This window comes from Lycorma delicatula, chromosome 3 (genome assembly GCF_047948215.1).
Source record: "Lycorma delicatula isolate Av1 chromosome 3, ASM4794821v1, whole genome shotgun sequence".
Lineage (NCBI taxonomy): Eukaryota > Metazoa > Arthropoda > Insecta > Hemiptera > Fulgoridae > Lycorma > Lycorma delicatula.
In genome coordinates, this window is record NC_134457.1 from 100,705,860 (window position 1) to 100,728,980 (window position 23,121).

Genomic DNA, 23,121 nt, shown 5'->3' on the forward strand with positions numbered 1-23,121 from the left:
TAGGTTAAATGCAAAAATCAATGTCAACAGTTATTTTCCTGTAAACTATTTAAATAAGTATTGGTTTAAGGTACTATATATTTATTAACATTGTACAATTAATGTTTATCAGGTAAAATTTTTTATATAATTTATAGTATTAATAGTTATGAATTTGTTATTGAATATGTTTTTCTGTTCTTAAGACCTTTGTATCTATGCGACTGTGTACTACAGTTTTCATTTAAATCATTTTTGCAATCTCTTTCATTTTGACTTTAAAACAATTAAAATAGCTAAAATATAAAATAAATAAATAATAAATTAATCCTACATTGATTTAATTATTACTGATTTCTATTATCTCTTACTTTCGTTTGTTTAAAAATTCCAGTTTTTGTTGTTGAAACAGTTTGCTTTACTGTTTAATCTCACCATTTTTTTTAAGTTTTAGGACATCATAGTACATTCTATTAGGTTGTGTAACATATTACATATAAAAAATCATTTATACTTCCAGGTGCTGTCTTGTGGTTCTGGTGTGCATCTTCAGATTTTCTTTCATGCTCTTACATAGCTTTATTCACATTTATAGCATCTTCATTGTTCAGTTATTTCATCATTGTTCACCTCATTTTCTTATAGTCAGTCACTGCACATTCGCTTATTCACATCAGTCAATTTAATTTCACAGTACCTTTGTTTAGTTCCCTTTAGCAAATCCATATTTATAATTTCTTTACCTGGATTTTGGTAGTGTTTGGTAAAGGTTATTTTAATTTCAGATTTGGTTGAAGTGCAAGAACCTCAGAAAGATCTACGTACAACTATGAAATAGATTGTAACTTTTCAGTTTTCCTATTTTTCAAATAGTTGAGTACAATATGGTGTAAATTTTATTTTTGTAGTTAGTCATTTAGTGATGATTATAATGTACTTGACACTTGCATTCAATTAAGTGTGGATCTTCTTCTATTGATGATTCTGTTTTTCAGTAGTACACATTATATTAGCACAGTATTGTAAAGGAAACAATGTTATGAAAAATCATGAAGATTAATAAGTTTTTGTGTAAAATATGAATATGGTAGGTAAACAGATTACAATATACTCTGTAGTTGTTAATTTTAATGTAGATTTTAATTCTGATTCTTTGCCACACCCGGCTTTTATATTTGGCATCATGTAGATTATTTTTATTTAGTATTTCATGGCATGACATCCTGACTTCCCATAGCGGAAGCATCTGCCTTGTGACGATTTCTGTCCCCCACCATCCCCTCTGTTCCTAGCCCTGATGAGCTTTACTGTAGTTCGTTTTAAGACCCTCTAAACCTGATTATAACAACACAGTCATTAGTTTATGTCACTAACAAATTCTAATTTCTGCTTATCCTGCTTTTAATTTTTATGGAATTGGATTATTTAATATTTCCTGTAAAAATTTTATAAAAGCAACTTTTTATAGTCTATTCTGGCCCATTTTTATAATTTAATACCTGTCTCCTCAATTTTTTTTTACTAAGTAACATTAAAAACATTTTTCCTGTGAAAAAATGGCTTTTTCTCAAAATTTTTATCCCATTTTGCCTCATATTTTACCCAAAAGTTTTGATTGTGAAAAATATAGTACATCTTTTTTGTAGAATGATCTCTTTTGTTCTCTAAGCCTACTTTTTGCACAATTTTACAGTTTTTTTTTTGTTGTACCTTAGTCAAGATGGAGGAAGCCATTTTAAACTTATGTATTTATAAAAATTAGTAAAATCAGAAAAAATGAGAACGGTTTCCTTCTTAAAAAATAAAAACACCAAAGTTTTTAAAACATTTCAGAGTCAAATAAAATTTGTAATATTTGGAAATTTTATCCAAAATGTTTTATAAACTTTTATGTATTTAAAATGGTGTAAAAAATATTAACAGTATAAAATTGACACTTGTATTATTTATGTAAAAAGTTTTTGAAAACTCATTTTTATTTTTTATATAATTTGCCTCAAAAATTAACATATTTTTGATAAAATAATCATATGTTTATAATTTTATGGAATTTTTTTATTAGTGAATATTGTACAAGGAGGCTGGGAATAATATATTGTCTAAGTAGCTGATTTGATAATTTAGGCATAAGCTTGGTTATTTTCCTCGCATGATCTCCTGCATGTAAATTGTTAAGTGTCAGTTGTGCATGATGTAATTCTCTGTGTGCAGTTTCTAGATTATTTTTTTGTTATATGATTGCGATCAATAATATTAATTTAATTTGTTTTGCTTTGTAAGAATGTCTTTTGTTTACATATCATTCAACAGTTTGATTTAATGTTTGTTAATTGATGGATACTAGTGTGTATGTTGTAATAATAAATTAATTTTTCATTGCATCCTTCATTATGTTCTTGGGTAGTGATCAAGTGATTTATAATAAATAAAATTTTACCAGAAATTAAAGTTTTTTACATTTTTTTTTTGTTAAATAGTGAAATATTTGACAAATTTCTAGGAGATTTTGAATCATGCTTATATACAAGTCATAATTTCCTGATTAGAAAACCACTTAGGGCTGAACTTAAAGAATATTTAGAAAATCAACTCTTAGAGGCAGAGATTGTTCTTGCCTTATAAATTAATCCATACTGAATAATCTCTTTGACATCTTTGTTATTCTCATAATGTCTTTTCAGGGTTTTTTCACAATAATATATATTTTATATGAAATAAAACATCACAATGTGGTATAGATTTACAATCAAATAAATTTTCATATGATTTATTTATGTGCCATAAAAGTAATTTAATAGTCTTATCAGGTCTTAACTAGAATTTTATACAGAAGAATTGAGAGGAGAGTGGAAGAAGTGTTAGGAGAAGACCAATTTGGTTTCAGGAAAAGTATAGGGACAAGGGAAGCAATTTTAGGCCTCAGATTAATAGTAGGAGGAAGATTAAAGAAAAACAAACCAACATACTTGGCGTTTATAGACCTAGAAAAGGCTTTTGATAACGTAGACTGGAATAAAATGTTCAGCATTTTAAAAAAAATTAGGGTTCAAATACAGAGATAGAAGAACAATTGCTAACATGTACAGGAACCAAACAGCAACAATAACAATTGAAGAACATAAGAAAGAAGCCCTAATAAGAAAGGGAGTCCGACAAGGATGTTCCCTATCTCCGTTACTTTTTAATCTTTACATGGAACTAGCAGTTAATGATGTTAACAAACAATTTAGATTCGGAGTAACAGTACAAGGTGAAAAGATAAAGATGCTACGATTTGCTGATGATATAGTAATTCTAGCCGAGAGTAAAAAGGATTTAGAAGAAACAATGAACGGCATAGATGAAGTCCTACGCAAGAACTATCGCATGAAAATAAACAAGAACAAAACAAAAGTAATGAAATGTAGTAGAAATAACAAAGATGGACCGCTGAATGTGAAAATAGGAGGAGAAAAGATTATGGAGGTAGAAGAATTTTGTTATTTGGGAAGTAAAATTACTAAAGATGGACGAAGCAGGAGCGATATAAAATGCCCAATAGCACAAGCTAAACGAGCATTCAGTAAGAAATATAATTTGTTTACATCAAAAATTAATTTAAATGTCAGGAAAAGATTTTTGAAAGTGTATGTTTGGAGTGTCGCTTTATATGGAAGTGAAACTTGGACAATCGGAGTATCTGAGAAGAAAAGATTAGAAGCTTTTGAAATGTGGTGCTATAGGAGAATGTTAAAAATCAGATGGGTGGATAAAGTGACAAATGAAGAGGTATTGCGGCAAATAGATGAAGAAAGAAGCATTTGGAAAAATATAGTTAAAAGAAGAGACAGACTTATAGGCCACATACTAAGGCATCCTGGAATAGTCGCTTTAATATTGGAAGGACAGGTAGAAGGGAAAAATTGTGTAGGCAGGCCACGTTTGGAGTATGTAAAACAAATTGTTGGGGATGTAGGATATAGAGGGTATACTGAAATGAAACGACTAGCACTAGATAGGGAATCTTGGAGAGCTGCATCAAACCAGTCAAATGACTGAAGACAAAAAAAAAAAAAAAAAAATCAGGTCTTCATATCTTACAATTATTCAAATTCTAATAAATCCTCATAGATTATCATCTACATTCAACTAAAATCTCATACTCTAATCTCAGCATCTTCATTTTCTTACTGTAGGTATAGCGAATAATGTAAAACATTTTGGAAAAACTGAAGTAGTTGCAGTAGAGCTGACTGTCCCTTATTTATAGCCTGTTAATCGTGCGAATTAAAAATTTTTATAGATATTTTATAAACAGTAAATAGGTTTTATAGGCCGTATACACAAAAGTTCTATAAATAGTATGTAGGTTTTATAAGCTATTACTTACACACAGGTCATCATTGTTCAAAAGAATAATACTGGGCGATTCAAAAAGGACAAACTTAAAGGCATATAAAAATTTATTGAGTTAACTTACAGATTCGGTGGAGATCTTATTTCACAGAAAAACACATCAAGTTTGTCACTCATCATTCACTTTGATTTGATATGACTTCCATTTGTAATACATCCCACAAATTGATTTCATTCCAGATTGTAGCCAGCAGTCAAATCTTTGCAGCTGCGACATTGATTCAAAGTTATAGTTGAAAAAGATCAGCAGGCAAAGGTGGTACATAAACTTCATCTTTGATGAAACCCCCATAAGAAAAAATCAATATGGTCAATTATGAGGATGAGGTAGCCATGGAATTAGACCTTTGTGGCCTTTGACCTGGGGATTGAGTATCAAGAAATCTCAGTTCCAGGTGGAAGTGAGGTCTTAGTGGTAATAATGGTGTCCATCTTGGTCATTTTCATCTAACTGAAGATTTAAAAAATTTTGAAAAATTTCCTGATAAATTATACCTTTTACGGTTGCCTCCTGGAAGAAGAATGGGCTGAACAGTCTTTGATTGCTAAGAGCACAAAAAATATTGACCTTTGGATTTGGTGCCAAGAGTAAATTGTATGCCTGCTAGGAGGCTTTCTACTGCACTCTCAACAAAAATTATGTTAAACTTTAGTTGCACTCTCTACAAGATTACATTTAACTGCAGTTGCTGACTGCAAATTATGAAACCAAAACATACAGTAAGCATGTTTGCACCAGTAAATGTATCCATTTTTAACAACACTGGTAACATTGTTGGTGGCCGAATTCAGTACTAATGAACTACGCAATTCAAAACTTTTATGTTTTGATATGAAATGAAATCTCAACTGAATCTGTAAGTTATGTAAATAAATTTTTATATGCTTTAAAGTAGTGAAGTCCTTTTTGAATTACCTGCTGTGGTCTAGATTGTCTATTTTGCCATCAAAACAGATTATTTGTACTGTGATTATCATTACTCATGTAGTCACTTATTTTGAAGGTGAAAAATAATTATTACAATCATGTCATAAAAAAAAATGTAAAATTAGAAAAAACTGTCCGATTAATATTTTTTTTACTTTTAAAATGCAGCATCTTCATAACAAAAAGCCTTGAAAATACTCATTTTCATTTAAATGATTGTTTAAAATTATTAGAAATAATCTTAAATCTCCTACTCTCACTTGCTAAATTTCATCTCTTCTTTATTTTTAAAGCAATTTAGACATTTTAAAATATGCTGGTTCTATTCTTGTCAGGAATTCATGTACAGAGTAACTATCAGGCTTTCTCTTTTAAAGCATTAATATATTTTTATCCATGGCAGGGATAAAAATGTAATAGGATAACATTGTGATTGCAAAGGGTTGGTTTTTCTTGTTATTTATTATTTGTATACCTGTACATCACCCCCTGCAGTGCCTCCTTACCACCACTAGATGGCAAAAGGGGCAGGTAGCAGCAAAAAAAAGAGAGGAAAACAACAGCATAAAGCAACAGAACTGTAAGGGAATGAGTTATTCTAATTAGTGATGAGGAAACATAAATTTTGTGATGCCGTCATTGACAAGCTCAGTATGTTAATCTCGATTTAATTCATACAAGATTTTCTTCAAAGAATTTTTGAATGCTCTTTTTTATAATTCTCAAAGAAGTTAACTTTGCTCGAGTAATGCTCTGCTACTTTTTTTATACCTCTTGCTGGGTACTACAGTTTGATATCCTTTGAATAACCAGCAGGTGAAAATTTCTTATAGCTCTTCTAGGAACCAGCATAGAAAGATTGAAATTCAGGTTGAGAACATGAAAGCTGTTATGAAAATATACAGAGCATTTCTTTTGTAATAAAGTTTTAAAATTAGTAAAAAAATCAGGACTTAAATAATAATTACCTTTGCAAATTACAAAATAGTGACCATGGTTATTTTTCAATCTATTATATCTCCGTAAATATTAGCTTTATCAAAATGTATGTTTTTGCTAAAATTTTAAACCTTTTTTATTTTTAAAAAAATGACATTTTATTTTTTTAATTCTATTAAAAATTAGCCGAGTTATGGCAGAAAATCGATGTATTTTTGTGTGTGTTTTCATGTCTTCCACTTTACATTCAGTTCAATTAAATATTAATTGTTTTTATTTATTGTTAATTCTAGTATTGTAAATTGGCATCAAATCAAGTAATAATTTTGTCATAATAAAATTTAATATTAAATAATAATAAAAAACAATTGATGGTAATTTTTCACTTTTGAATAATTTTAGACGACTATTACTGCTGATCATGTTAACAATGTAAAAATGCAATGCATATTATTTAAAAATAAAACCATATAATTTTAAAGTAATTTAAACTCATTGTTTACTTGTCAGAGTTTGTTTAACATTCTTTTTCAATCATCGGTTTTTTCAAGTTTTGTTGTTTTATAATCATGGAGTGTGAATATTCTTGTGGAAATGTGTGACATGCATTTAGTGTATAGTTAGCTAACCGCAACAGAACAAAAGCAAAAAAACTATGAAAAGAGGTTTCCTAATAGATGTGTGCCAAATGAAAAAACTTTTGAGAGACTTCACATATGGCTTACGGAAACAGGTTCATTTACAGCAGGGAATCACGACAGTGGTTGACCAAGGAGTACTACAACTATTGAATTAGAAGAAATTGTGTTGGAAGTACATGTTCTATGACAATACAAGAAGGTATGGACCACATGACTGTGGCAGATTTTAAATGGTAACTTTTTTTACCCTTATCACTTGCAGCACATACAGGGCTGACTGCCAATGATTTTCCTTGGAAATTGGCTTCTGTAACTGGTTTCGAAAAACATTAATTGAAGACCCTTTATTTTTGGCAAGGATTCTGTTCACAGTTGAAGCTTCTTTCAACAAGAATGATTTCAAAATTATCACAACCAGTATATCTGGAGTGATGAGAATCCTCGTGGTACCTTCCAAAGTAGCCATCAAAAGGATTTTCCCTGAACATATGGGCAGGTATCTTCAGTGACTATCTTTTGGATCCTGCCATTCTATCAAATCATTTAAATGGGGAAAATTATTTTGTTCATTTGACTGAAAATCTTCCACATTTGTTGGAAGATCTACGTCTACAATTAAAAGGAAAAATGGAGCTCCAGAATGGAGCTCCAGCACATTTCAGTCAGTTAGCATCAGATTTCCTGCATGAAACTTTCCATGAAAAATGGGTAGGCCAGTGCCCTGGCCTGCCCAATCACCTGAGTTAAACTCTCTTGACTTCTACCTGGGGGCCATTAGAAACACAAAGGACCCAAATTGGATTTCAAGAAATTAGGAATACTCCCAGAATTTTTGAGGTTAATACTATCTCTCAAAAAAAAATAGAGACTTGTGTAATTTCTAATGGTGGACACTTTAACATCTCTTATAACTTTTAGCAATTGTCAACTGTTTATTAAAAAATACGCCTAATGTTCTACAACAATTAACATAAAATTATCGCAGGTAGTCGCTTTATTTTTTTTTAATTATTAGGTTTATTATTGTAAGAAAATTATTACTTAATTTGATACTAATTTACAATACTAGAATTAACAATAAATAAAAACAATTAATATTTAATCGAATTGAATGTAAAGTCCGAGACATGAAAACAGACACAAAATTACATCATTTTTCTGTCATAACTTGGCTATTTGTTAACTGATTTAAAAAAATAAAATCTCATTTTGTTCAAAATAAAAGGCTTAATATTTTAGGGAAAACATACATTTTGATAAAGCTAATATTTATGGAGATATAAACGTATTGAAAAATAAACACAACCACCATTTTGTAATTTGTAAAGGTATTTAATTCCTGATTTTAAAACTTCATTACCAACATGCCTACCAAATGTTAATGCGATTTCTCTATTTGAACTTGAGATATAAATTTTTATATAAAAATAAAATAATGGTGGACAGTGGGAGAACAAAGGAGAAATTGCCGTTTTTCCTAAGGATATTTTTTGTTCAGTTTTTCCAAAAAAGTATATAGCCAGCCAATCATTTTATAAACACCCTATAAGATTAGGAAAGTCTCTCCTGGTTGATAACAGAAGTAACTGAAGCATGCCATGAATATCTTAAGTGGTTAAATGTTCTAAGCCATTGAATTTCCATTATAACTGAAAAATAAAATTTCTTTGGAGATCTTTGGTGTCATTGCTTGCTTGTACATGACCTGTTGCTATTTCAGACTATTGTGGCATATTCCAAATGGCAGCAAACTAATGCTTATACAGCATCAAGCAAGATTTTATGTTGGAAAAATCTGCTTTATTAATTCAAGGTTACTTGGCCTTACTAATTATGTTATATATGTTTAAAATACAGCCCACTGTCAACAATACACTGAGATCTCTTACACATTTTTCTCTTTTTACCACAATATTCTCAATTATGTAAGAATATTAATGGACAAGTACTTTTGTAATGAAAGATATCAAAACAGTTTCCTTCAAATTTTAGCGGCATATGATTTTGTAGAGACCAATTTAAAAATGTTTTCAATGTTTGCCTGAAGAAGCAGATGATCATTAATGGAATTGAATATTTTTATCAATTTTAAGATTGTCTTCAAAATTTTGTTAGCCATTTTGTGGAATATTCTGGTGAAATTATATTTCTATCTTTTTGTCAGAAATTGTTGCTTATCCAATTGAACAGAATTTAAAATTTGGTCATTATCAACATGCCATTAAAATAGTACAATCTCAGTATTTTCTGATTTTGGAAATATGTTTTTGAAAAAAAATTAAAAAGAAATTTAGAGATTTAAAATAAAGAATGTGAAAGATAGTCTTCAAATTATGAATATATCACTTTTTTCAAATTAAAGTCATTGCAATTTTTTGGCTGCCATATGTAAAAATATATTAAGAAGAATCTTGTTTTTCATATTATTTACTATAATTATATTGCTTAAAATTTGAAAAAAAAAATCATGTTGGCAGTTATCTAATGGTATAGGAATTTCTTATCAGGTAATGTAGAATCCATTTCATTTTTGAATATTTATGCTTTTTGATTCGCAGTTAAGATTTTTTTTAAATTTATTTTTTATTGATCTGATATGTTATTTTTCATTATTTTTTTGTTAATGGTTGTAGTTTTTTTGTATATTTAGAGGTTTTTTTAACGTACATATTAGTGTTTTATAATTTTTTGTTATGATGTTAGTATATCTTGGTTATTTTAAGATTTTTTTTTAGGTGTTAATTTTCTCAGTAATAGCTTATATATATATTTCTTAATTATTATTTTATTTGAATATTTTCATTTTATTTCCATAGGTCAATGAGGTTGTAGACAGCCCTACTCAACCAAATTCAGAGCCTACGCAGAATGTAAGAAATTTTGGTTTATTTTTTGTTTATTATTTATAATAGTAAAGAAAAAAGAGAAATGATTATCTAATTTGCATTTTAGAGAACAGTATTGTATGATTTAAACATAATCTTGCATTTTTTAATGTTTTTCTACTTGCCTATACTTATAAGTATTTATTTTATATTATGCGTTGTTAACATATATTTATGTAAAAATAAATAAAGTGTTCACCATGCTAAAGTTATTGATAAGGTAGTATTAATTAATTTAGAAGTTAAACAATTTTGTAGATCAGTTATTTCATCAGATTCCTCTATGGAAGTAAAGGTAAGATTAGAATGTTCAGTCAGTTGTATTAACATTATTGACTTCAAACTTATATACATTTAAAACATAGCCTGTTGTATATACAAAAAATATTGATTGTTGTTTTTGTATATTTCTACGGTTTGATTAATGTAACTTTGGAACTCAATTGTGCTCAATTAAGGGATCATAATTATTATACATTAATATTTTACGTGTTTCTGCTTTGATTATAACTTATGTCAAGTGATTTATGGTATAAAATTTTATACATTGAGACTGTATGTGTTGTATTGTATGGTGCAAAATAGCATTACAAATTGGGACGAATGTGCTTTTTTTTACTTCGAGGAGGTGTAGAAATTTTATGACTTAATGAATAAGAATTTGCAACTAATACTTTTATTTATTTCACAGTTAATCTTTATTTAAAAATTATTACACTTGTAATGTTTTTTTAAACATTGACTTCTTATTAAAATTATGTTTGATTATATTGTCTGTCGTTTTTATTGCACATAATATTTTTTATTAAAATTCATTTTTTTTAAATTAAGATTAAGAAAATATGTGTATATTTAATTGCCTTTGAATAAAATGAACTCAAATGGATAGATTTGTTGTAAATGTTTTCAGTAATCAACAAATTAATAATTAATTATATTATGTAATTTTTGATAGTGGAAAATAATCAAACATTTCCTGCAAATTAATTTGTTTGACGATAGCTGTAGTTTTTATAACTTTCAGGATTAAGTTTATTTCCTGAAAAATCAAAAGTATTGTTTCATATTTTACAGTGTATTCAGAAAGTCACTATGTGCTGATTTTATAGGTTATCAAAATTTACAGATTGTTAATATTTATTAATATAGATTTCAGACTTATAACAGAACAAACAAAATGTTGTGGAGTTAATCTCATGTGGATATGCAGTCCTGGACACAATTTTTCTTGTTTGAAACATTTTGAAACAATCAAACCACTTTGTTAAAATCAAGCTTGATTGATTTTTGATATTTTCTTGTGAGATCAAGAAATAGATTTCAGAGTTTTTATAAAAAAGATCAGGATCTTATCAAAGAAGATAAAATCTGCAGTATGACTTGAGAAAAGTCTCCAAAATTTTGCGTACAAATTGTAATAGAATTCAGACAATAATGGTTGTGTAGGCAGGAAGTTTAATGTTATATTACAATCTTTTAAAGCTTTGTTTGAAAATAATGTGATATCGAAAACATTTTTAATATTTTGTGAAGAAACGCACAAAAAAATTTGTCCATGTGGAGAGAGTAACACCTGTGGATTACTATTTGTTTATATTTAAACACATGCCTAGTGACTTTCTAAATGGTCTGTATAAAAATCAGAAAAATAATACCAGTTGACAAGAGGTAAGTTTTAGTATATTATTTTTACTTTTAAAGATGATTTTTCAGAGATACTGAAAGATATATAAATTATATTAGAGAATTGTGTAACTATGTTAAAAAATAATGAGCGTTATTTGCCTGGCATACTATGATAAATAAGGAGTGAAGTGATTTTCATTTTTTTTCTTTATCAAACTTAATGTTTAGATTTTCCATCAGTTTATCTATCTAAAATGTGAATGGCATTTATTTAACCTTTACCATGATTCTGTTCAATGGCAACTAACTATGTACTGAATATTGTTTCTTTCATTACAAATCTGAATGATGCAACTTGTTCTTAAGTACAGGGTGATTCAAAGAAACGGGAAATTTTGAAAGTTGTGTTGGTAGCCGTGGGCGATTGGTACCACTTGATAAGTGGCGCCAGCCTCTCTAACCTAACCTGCCATTTAGTTGTCATGGATCCTTGGAGTGGTGCGCAACGTGCATTTGCTATCAAAGCATTTTACAAAAACAATGACAGTGTGGAGGGAGCATGTAGAGAATTTCGCCGTCATTTTAATCTGGGACGGCACGACCGTGTTCCATCAGCACATGCAATTAAAAGATGGATATCTAATTTTGAGGAAAGTGGTTCGGCAATGAAAAAGAAACCTCCAGGCCGTCAGCGAACCATCCGTATACCACAGAATGTTCAAGCTTTACAAGATGCTGTCACACGAAGTCCACATCGGTCAATCCGTCGTCTCTCAGCATCTTTACAATTGCATAGTTCATACGAAGAATGTTAGTGAAGGACTTGCAATTCCATCCATACAAGTTGCAGATCGTCTAGGAACTGAAACCGAATGATGCAGTTGTGCAAGCACAATTCTGTAATGTAATGCTTCAGAAGATAAATGATAACAAAGAGTTTGTTCACGAACTGTGGGTGTCAGACGAAATGCATTTCCACCTCAGTGGATTTGCTAACAAGCAAAATTTCAGATACTGGGCACAAGAAAATCCTACACAGCCACACCAGCGTCCATTGCACAGCCAGAAAGTGACCGTGTGGTGTGCTATATCATCTTACGGTGTTATAGGCCCTTATTTTTTGAAGATTACAACAAACCTTTGTGTGGAACAACAAAAGAGATTTCCACCAATTCTTAACACAGCCTGGTTTCAACAAGATGGAGCAACGTCACATACTGCACGAATATCGATGGCAGCTGTATGCCGATTGTTTGGACAACTTGTCATTTCACGAAATGGTGACATTAGAAGATGGCCTCCCAGATCGCCTGATCTCGCAGCTTGCAATTACTTTTTGTGGGGTCACCTTAAAAGCAAAGTGTTCCACAGCAGACCTGCTACAACGGAAGAACTGAAGGCAAAGATCTGAGAAGCAATTGCGGAAATTCCAGTTGAGATGTTACGTCAAACCATGAACAATTTAACGAAGAGACTTCGTGAGTGTTTACGTAGAAGAGGAGGTTACCTGCAAGATGTCATCTTTAAAAAATAAACTAAAATGTATGTATCCTAAAATGGCAACATTTGTACAATTACATGAAATAAAATTCATTTTCTAAAAAAAATGTTTCATTAACGTTATTTAATTTTTTAAATTTCCCTTTTCTTTGAATCACTCTGTATTTAATATTAATTGCAGAAATTTTTCCTTCTGGTCTTCAGTTGTTTGGTTGGCCTGATGCAGTTGTCCATTCTATTCTATTCTGTATTAGTCTGTTAGTCTCAACACACTACCTACATCCAAATCTTTAATTATCAGTTTATATTTACTGTAATCTTTTTCTTTTTCTACACTGGTATCTTTGTATACCTGTGTACTTCTAGAATCAAATTCACAATCCTTAACATTTAATATGTGGCTCATTAGCCTGTTCATCTTTACAAAATTTTGCAACTAAGTTCACTGTTTTACAATTTGTTTTAAAATTTCTTCACTTCGTGTTCTTTTAGCCCACATAATTTTTAACATTCTATGAAATTACATTTTTTCTTCCTGGTATTTTATGATTTCTCCAGTGTTCATATTTTACTACCATAAAGTGTTATTAAATGTAAATATTTGTAAGGATGTCTTTTTAATTTCTAAATCCAAAATTTTGTAGTTATTTTCTGCTTTATGAGCAACAGTAAGGTTACTATCCTCCTCAAAAAAATTCTGGCTTCACCCCTGATTGTTTGATTAGTGTTAGTAGTATTTACAGTGTAGTATATAAACAATAGTAATTGACTGATAAGTTTTATAAAAGCTGGAAATGAGTGTTACGTTTTCCCTAGTGAGTGGATACAAAATATGTAATGTATTCTTCCTTTCCACAGAAAGGAGTATATAATTTACCCCATTTATCCACCTACTCTTTTAATTGGTTTTGACACATGTCAAAGCATCTGTGGCATGAGAGGTGCTAGTCTGAATTGTTTTCTTTAGGTCCAATGATAATTATTATATATTCATATTCCAGTGGTGAAGAGAATGAATGTGCTGCTTCTAAATGTGAACATTGCCTGTAGTTTGGTGGGTTTGGCATATTGACATGCAAAATACGTTTTGTTCAGTAAAGCAAGCAAGGGGATAAGTTTGTTAGGAGATACTTGTTTTTTTTTGAGAGTAACTAATCCATATTTTTGATGTATTTGTGTGTCATTCCAGGCAAATTATTATTTTTTGTTTGTGGCATCTAAGATAAACATGAATGTCATAAAGTAAGGATATATTAGGATAGAGTGTATAATAAGGATAGAGAATGTAAAATTTGGCTAGTAATAATTGATGAAATATATGATTTTAAAGCGTTTTTGAATGTTTTGAAAACTGTACACCTTACATGCTGTAATGATTGACTTTATAATTTGATCCTAGTGTTTGTGGTTTTTCATACATGATAGTAGTTGATGTAAAAGTAAATAGACATTTGAGAGTTTAAATAAAGACTAATTATTCGGTCAGTGTTGCTTTATTCATAGAAAAGTCTGTTTAACCCGGAATTTTTTATGGCAAATTAACACATCCCAACTAATTAAAAGGGGTTGATATACAGCCATTCAGCCAGTGGATAAAAAAAGTATATAGCAACTGGTACCTGTGTATGTTATCTCCAGTCAAAACATTAAGCAGGTTGTATGTGCCAAGAAATTAAAAATCACAAAGAAAATTTTCATTACACAATAAAATTTCACATGCAATTATCAAAAAACTTTTATATCTTGAAAATAGTTTATCCAGATTTTTGAAATTTTTTTAATGTTTTTTTTTATGTTAATGTAATTCTGTATTTTATCTTTAAACAGGGTATGTGATATGTTATGACTTTATTTAAACTTCTTGCAGTTATTCAGCAACACATTATAAAAAGTCTACCCAAGGAAAACAGTAATATGCTGTTCCAACAAATTTTTTGTTTATGATCTGACATTTATTTATTAAAATATGTCTATACACAAAAATAATGTTTATTTAATAGTTTACATATCATATAAAAAGTGAGATAACAGGGATTATAATAATTCATAGAACTGTAAAAATTGCATGTACTCCTGGCTCATCTTTTATTATTAATATTCTAGTAGATATTACAGAGGAAGGAGTAATAAGTTTTTAAAAATAAAATTTCCATCTCTAAATGGAACACTCATTGATATCTTTCATATACGTTTAAGAAATATTCATTTATGCAGAATCCCAGTTTTTTTATTTCTGTTTGCACTGAAGTTCCTTTTCTCTTGTAATTTACTGTTTTTATTGATATGATAATTTAGTGTAGTAGCTAATAGCAGTGTTCAGTACAGTAAGTATGAAGTATATGTTTATTATTTGTTACATATTTATTTTATTAAAACTGACCTCATTTCTAGCAAGGATATTCTATAGGGAACTAATGTTTATTATTTTAAGGTATTGTATTAATTTTTACATGCTGTTTATTAGAAATATTTGTTATTTTTTGTTTATAGTAATTTTATATAATTAAAACGTAAAAAGGGATTGCTTTTACTATGAGATTTAAAATTATTGTACATTAATTTTTTTAAAAGAAAAAAGCTGTAGTAAGCCAGTGTTCTGTTTAATAAAAAAAACTGGTTGAGCTGACATTTTTTGCCAAAAATGTATTGTTTTTAATGATTTCATTGAATTATTATTATTATTTGTCTTCTCTTTCTTGAACTATGTAAAGTGTTAAATTTTAATAAATATAACTTGTCTTGCAGAACTCTCTGTGCCAGCTGCCTATAGGTGGCAATTTTCTTGCGACATTAATTGAATTCTAGTTATCAAAGTAACTTGGTAATGTGATCCAAAGTGCTTAGCATTTAAATCCAATTAAAGATTAAATATTTAAAAAATTTTTATTTATCTTAAATTGTTTATTTTTTAATACTACCTATGATAACCGTTACCCCACCATAGTGGGTTGATAGAAAATAAATTTACTTATTTTAGAATAACAAACTAGCAATTTGAGATCATTTTTGGTTTATATTAATGTTGTGAATAGAAAAGAATATCAGATCCTTGCTGGGAATTAAACTCAAACAGCTGATGTGAATCTAATTAACTGGGCATCTATTTATTACTTAAATAATATAGTATTATGATAAAATTTTGCTGTCTGACTCTACTCAGCACATAGCCAGGTTCTAGGCCAATAGATTCTCCACTAACCTTTATATCAGACCATACTTCCTTTCGTTGATATCATCAGTTAGAAGAAGAAACTTTTCCAGTACATCTGTATATTTTTTCTTCTTGATACGTCTTACCTTACCTAGTTTCTTTGTCTTTACTACTATTTTCCTCTATTTATTATTTCTTTATTCATTCTCGCAATTCTTTAAATCCACATCTGTAGTGCCTCTGGTTTTATTTAACTTCTTTCTTAAGATTCCATTTAGTACCGTGCTCTAAGCAAACTATTTTGTCAGCCTTTTCTTCAGGTTTTAATCTAGGCTGTCCCACATGTCAGTCCATAATTTATATCTGATAGTCAACCTTTTTATACCTACCACCCACTTTTGTGTCTGTTAGTTGTAACATTTTCTAACCAACCACCAGTTCCACAGTAATGGTGATTTATAAAGTAGGGAAGTAACTTTACTTTATAAAATCTACACAGCAGAGTTACAGCAATTTAAAGCATATAATAATAATTACTTACCAAATACTTTGTTGGACTTTTGCTAAGTTTGGCAGAATAAATCTTTATAAAACAACTTACTGTAGTTAAATCTACCTTTTTATTTATACTTTAATTATATTTTCAACTATACTTTAATTATTAATGAGATCCCTCTGAGGCTGATGTTGCAAAACTAAATACTGGATATCTGGATTAATTTTTGTAAGGAACAAACAAAGGTCTCTGCTTTTGGAAATTTTCGCGGTTTCTTTCTTTGGTCATAATTAAGAGCACTAAAGCCTGATTCCATAAGATATGAGGTAGGGAAAGATATCAATAAACTGAATATCATCTTCCACATATTTGGATATAAGACAGGCATTTTTTTATTTTGCCATAGCTTTTCATTTCCAACACTATCGAATTTATGTTTACTTTCTTTATCATATCTAATTTCTAACAGTTTGGCAAGTTGTATCAGCCTCTTCAATACTTGTGGTAAAAGGATTTTTCATCCAGTCATACACCTTCAATTTCAAAATATCTTAAATCATTTTTCTGTGTCCAATTTAAGTTCATTGAGGTGGCTACTGAATCTGTCAATATCCTCTGGAGTAGTTCAAGTTAGTCAATAAATAATGACACAATTCTTTGGCAACATAAAAGAGTTTTATTAGCTCCTTGAAGCTGCAAATTGACATCATTAAATCTCTTTAAAGAGAAATAGCCAAATAAAATGAATCATTCTTTACTGTTTTTAACTGTTAACATAAATTGGTTTCATTACTTTGAAAAAATTGTATGACACTATCTTATAATGCTACAACAAAATGAGTTAAAAGATATATACCCTTTAACGCCATCAGACTTCTGTGTGGAAAAGTAACCTAATAAAATCTTCATTATTGTCCTGGCAAAGCTGTAGAAACATTCTCATTTTTTGCATTGGATTTAATCTTGTTTACGGCTAGAATTATTATAGTTGATGATTGATAAGACCTGTACATAGATGTCTGTGCACCACACAATGCATACATAAAACATTTAGCATTTCTTCCTTCAAATAAGCAACAAATCCACGATAGTGACTTACCATTGATTGTGCTCTATCAGTAGCGCATCAACAATATTATTCAAAGGAATATTATTTTTTGTAAAGTATGATTTTACAGTATTAAATACAGATAATCCTCTTGTATCTGTGAATAGCATTTCTTCTTGTAACATACATATGTCCATCAACAGAGCATTATCTGCAATGGTAGACTGATCCAAGTGCATGGAAAATGAAGAGTTTTGGAGAATACTTATTAGCTTTTCAACATTAACTTCCATTTTTTCAATTCGTCCCTTTACTGTGCTATCGTTTAAGGGCAACGTTTTTAAAATTTCATGTATATCCTGATGCATTACTGTGAAATAAATTCTTTCATAGATGGTATTATTACCGTTTCTCCAATATTATAGCTTTTACCACTTTTTGCAGTTAATTATGAAATGCAATTAGCGGCAATTAATCTATCTTCATTCACTGCATGTTGTTTCTTAAATGATGCAATGATTGTTGAACAATTATGAAATTTTGTATATATTTTCTGAAAATATTCATTGGGCTTGTCCTTATCATTTGGATGTTTTGTAGAAAGATGTTCTTGCAATCGACTTGGGCTTCATTGCCTTATTGGATAATGTTTTATGACATAATAAACACTTTGGATGTTGTTTATTTTCAACAGATGCTATGAAACTCATCTTCAGATACTCTGGCAAATAGCCACGAACGTATTTCTTTTTTTTTGAGACATGGGCTCACAATATTTTGTTTGAAGCTGTAGGCATGTGCTCACTCTCAAATCTGACCAGATGCGCGAGCTATTCTGGGATGAGCCTTGTTTGTTTGTGGTTTCACTATAGCACCATTTGGTTTCACTTACGTAACATGAACTAAACTTATGCGTGAGCGATACAAATAGTATATTTTCTGAAATTTTAATTGTCACTGGGAATTTTATGAAAACCTAATAAAAATGTTTTTAAATAATGCTATGAAAATTTTTTAAAAAGTCAAATGATTTGTATGATGAAAATTACATCTTAATCATGAAAAAAATTCTTTATGAATAATGATACAGAACTGATAATTCAAAATCTTTTTAGTTGAGATGTAACTTGATTAATGTTGGAATAATCTTTTATTTTCCCATGTTACATCATTTTAATTTGTTTAATACTTTATTAATTTATATTATTTAAACCTATATTTGTTGTGAGAAACAGGATAATACGACATCTCCCAATGCAGAAGGACTTCCACTTGGTTGGTCATTGCAAGTGGCACCCAATGGCAGGGTATTCTTTATTGATCATAATACTAAAGCTACAACATGGGTTGATCCTAGAACAGGTGTGTATGTTTGAATTTTGTATGATGCAAAATGAATGCTCTTTTTAAACATACTATTTGTACAGCCTATTAACATCTGGAAAATTAATCTTTCTCAAAAATGTTTTTAATAGATTCTCTATGTTCAATGCATAATAAATTTTTACATACAATATAGATTTTAACATAAAAGTAAAATTTTTTTTTTAAGTTTAGATGACTCATTTTTTCCTTGATAAAGGTTGAAAAAAAGTAAAAAAAAATTAAAATTGAAGAGCGTGTAATTTTATTATTGGTTTATCTTTTTTTATGTGTATATCAAAAGAAATCTGTAAATAGGTTACAAACTAATGTGGAGTGACTGGAAATAGTAAATAGTTTTGTGATCTGGAGCTGAAAATAGATAAAGTAAGGAGTGGTTTCTAAAAGTGATAGTCATCCAACTTAATTATATTCACTTAACAGTATTTAGGTAATAAATGCATCCAGTTTTCATCTAAGTGGTAGCATCTCAGCCTTTCATCTGGAGGTCCCGGGTTTGAATCCTGCTCAGGCATGGCATTTTCACACACTACAAAAATTTTCATTCATCTCATCCTCTGAAGCAATAAAAAAAAAAAAAAAGAAAAAAAAAAGAGTAATAAATGTGTGCATAAGCTGCAGCTGAGTTTAAAAATGACATCTGTATTTGAGCAGTGCACATTAGAAGAACAGCCACTGTTTATTTATTTATTTTTATTTTTTTGAGCCAAAAATTTATCCACTTAAGTTATTTATCAGGATTATTATTTAATTATGGTAAGAAGTATTAGTCATTTAATGGAACATAAACAAGTCTTCTTGTTCAGATTGTGACAAAATTGATATTGTGTAATGGGTGGAAAAACTAATAAATAAATGACGATAGACACTGTCTACTTTTGATAACTGTTCTGATGATTTAGTTTGTAGCATAATGCGTGAATGTTTAAAATTCTGAAAATTGTTTTCATAATGGATACCAGGATTCTTTTGAGTAGCACAAAATGAATTAGATGGGACTAAATCAGCTTGCATTATCTCTCTTAATACACCAGTGAAGGAGAAATGTTGAACAGGATTGCCATTGGGAATGAATCATGCATGTACTATTATGGACTTGAATCAAAGTATGATTCAGTGCAATAGAAAAATCGTTGTTCACCTTTGTGCTAGAAATTCAGTCATGCTTTCTGCTGGTAAAATTGTACTTAGAGCATTTAGGAATTCTTAAGGAATGATACCAATTGTGTTTAGAAGCAAAATGATAAATGTGAATGCACATCATACTGAGAAGGTGTGTGTTGATGCTACAGGTTTTTAATTAAAGTTCTGGACCTGCTTATTAAAGGAAAATTGCTCCAGCTTCTCTTAGTATACCACAACGTTAGACCTCAAGGAGCTTTATTAACCCAGGAAAGAATTGATGTGAAGAGTGGGAATATAAACATCTGTCTTACAGCTTTGTTTTACCCCAGAGACTTTCTTTCATATATTCGATCCTCTAGAAACTTACCTGAGTAGATGATGTTGATTGTGTGTGTGATTATGGTTGAGGTTTTCCTTGCATAGTTATCTATGTGGATACTTGATCCCTTGCAATGTCATCCTCAGCCCTTGTAAAGAGTTTTGGCTGCAGTTGTGTGGAGTATTATGCAAAGATTTTTAGGATATGATGTTAATGTATTTCCTCCTCGGAAGCATGTAGTTAAAGAAATATCAGTAATACATGTCATCCATTATGAGTAAATTAAATTTTAGTTAATAGTGTGGGCATGAAGAATTTTTCTAAAAATTTGAATATTTTAATTGCATATCTTTAAATTCTTAAAATAAACTAGCTTTGTTCTTTTCCACATTTGGTTTCCTTTCTATTTTTAAGTTATCTTAAAAAAAAATTGTAGAGCGAAAGGAATACCTTCTTACTATTGAGTGCAGTTTTTCAGTGATATATAATAATATAAGGATAGTTCTCTAGTCGATTAATATTTTCTGTAGAATGAAGTTATTGTTATTGTAGACCACTAATAAAGGTTTCATTTTCATGAATTTTATTGATAATATTTTTTTTGTAGGTAGAGCTAGTCCAATGCCTAATCAAGCTCAGGTACCAACAGCAGCACGTAGAGTTGCTGGATCAGAGGATGAATTAGGGCCTTTACCTGAAGGTTGGGAAGAAAGGGTTCATAATGATGGCAGGATATTTTTCATTGATCACAGTAAGTTGGAAACCTTTTTTTTGTGATATATGGCTTACTATTTTAGTTGAAAAATGTTTATTAAAATTTAATATGATTTAATAGAATCTGTTACAATAAATTTATGTAGCAACTTTTTCTGCTTTCAGATACTAGGACTACACAGTGGGAAGATCCTCGATTGTCTAATCCTCAAATTGCAGGACCAGTAAGTGAACATAAAAAACTCTTACTTTTACTCTTTTCCTCTTATCAACACAGCATAAAACAGCTTTATCATCAGTCCTATAAAAATGATCATACTACTAGTTTTTCTTTTTTCAGCCTTTCTTCTTAGTCTCTGATAAAACAACCACATTGACCTTACATTTGTTGTTTCATTAAATACTTGTTTTATTTGTTCTGTAAACCCTATGATCCTAAAGTCATTGTCCATTATTGTTTCAGTTACAGTAAACTGTAAAACAAGTCTGTATTCTGAGGCTTCCTATTCGGTTATTTAGGCTATATTACTTTTTCTGTGAGAGGGTTCTGGCACCCTTTGTATAACCACATGGATAAAATGTAATTTACACTTAGTCTATTCAGATTTAGAAGCAGCATCATGAGTCAAATGAGTTTTTGATTAAGCCATGGCCCAAACTCATTGCAACTAAAGTTTTCTTTTTGGCTGTGCATCTGTATTTATCGATGCACATATTATAATTTATATATATCTATATACAGAATGAACCTGTAATATGCATTATAGATGCATCTATATTATAGATGCACAGTGTGCCTCCATGTATCTCACCACATGTAGAACACTTGTTATCTGCCCACGATTGCTTAATCTGATAGTGCCGGTATTCACAGTTAACTCTCTGTAATGCCAATTTCCCTGTTTATGATTTGTGGTAATGCCAGTTTCCCTATTTGTGATTTGTAGATGTATCTTTTGGCTCTCAGCTAAGTCTTCAAAAAGACAAAAGAAGTTTGAAGTGAGCGCCCTATACTGCGATGCACTTATGTTCTCGAGTGATCATTCTGAGATTCATCTGATGCAAAACATTGATTTTTGTTGAATGTTTGCTTTTAGTTCATTGATAGTGAGGGGATTTGATTCATAACCTGTATTCCACATAACCTGTAAAATAGCTACCAAAAGAAAAAATCTGAAGAAACATCAAATCTGGAGTACATGGAGTCCATCACCCTCTATTGACAGTTCTTCTGTAAAAGTTGCATGTACAATTGCTAGTGAATCATTTGATGTGTGGCACAACACTTTGTCTTGTTGAATCGTATTCTTTTTCACAATCTGTTAACTGTGAATAGAATAGAATTTTCTGAAAATTGTACAGTACACTTCTGTACTGACAGTTTATTAAAATATTATTGGCCCCCACTATATGATTACTAGAAACAGCACAACCTACACAGATTTTCTCATTGTGAAGTGAACGTTGAAATTATACCAGGTTTGAACATGTTGTTGTGATCAACATGTTTGGTGATATGTTGTATTTTATTTGCCTTGAATTATGAGAAATTAACAAAATTGGCTCATAACAAGTAGAACTAGGCGCAGGGTTTGCGCTTCTGCAAGCTCAGTTAGCTGTAAAAAGTCAGACGGCTATAGATGACTCTTGTTAAAGCCCAACAGAGCAAGAACCTGAGGGGGGTGGTGATCGAAACATCACTAGGCGGGTGTCTTCCCCTGTGGAGTTGGGATGTCATTCAATGAATGTGGATGGCGGCTCACTTCGTTTTTTCACAGATTTATCCATTTTGCATAAGTACCTTATTGAAAAATAAAACAAACAGTACATTGTTAAAAAACCGAAAAACTAAGAAGCTGAAACCTCAATTATTATTTTCAATGAAACTAGGCTTTTAAAAGCCTAAGTTAGGCAACAAACTTCATTTGTTTTCCATTTATAAGTAAACTGACACTCTAATATCCCTTCCGCTCCTTTTATACTGTTGAGAGC

General features: G+C 30.1%; 1 protein-coding gene across 4 annotated transcripts in view; it reads left to right on the forward strand.

Annotated features, from left to right (window-relative positions):
* Positions 1-23,121, forward strand: part of Nedd4 (E3 ubiquitin-protein ligase Nedd4) — a 137,851-nt gene that overhangs the window by 92,090 nt on the left and 22,640 nt on the right. For all 4 annotated transcript variants that reach the window (XM_075360268.1, XM_075360266.1, XM_075360267.1 and 1 more), the window contains exons 9-12: positions 9,699-9,752; positions 18,824-18,950; positions 21,023-21,166; positions 21,295-21,353. In XM_075360268.1, the coding sequence (XP_075216383.1) occupies positions 9,699-9,752; positions 18,824-18,950; positions 21,023-21,166; positions 21,295-21,353 (384 nt within the window). The remainder of the gene's footprint in view (positions 1-9,698; positions 9,753-18,823; positions 18,951-21,022; positions 21,167-21,294; positions 21,354-23,121) is intronic.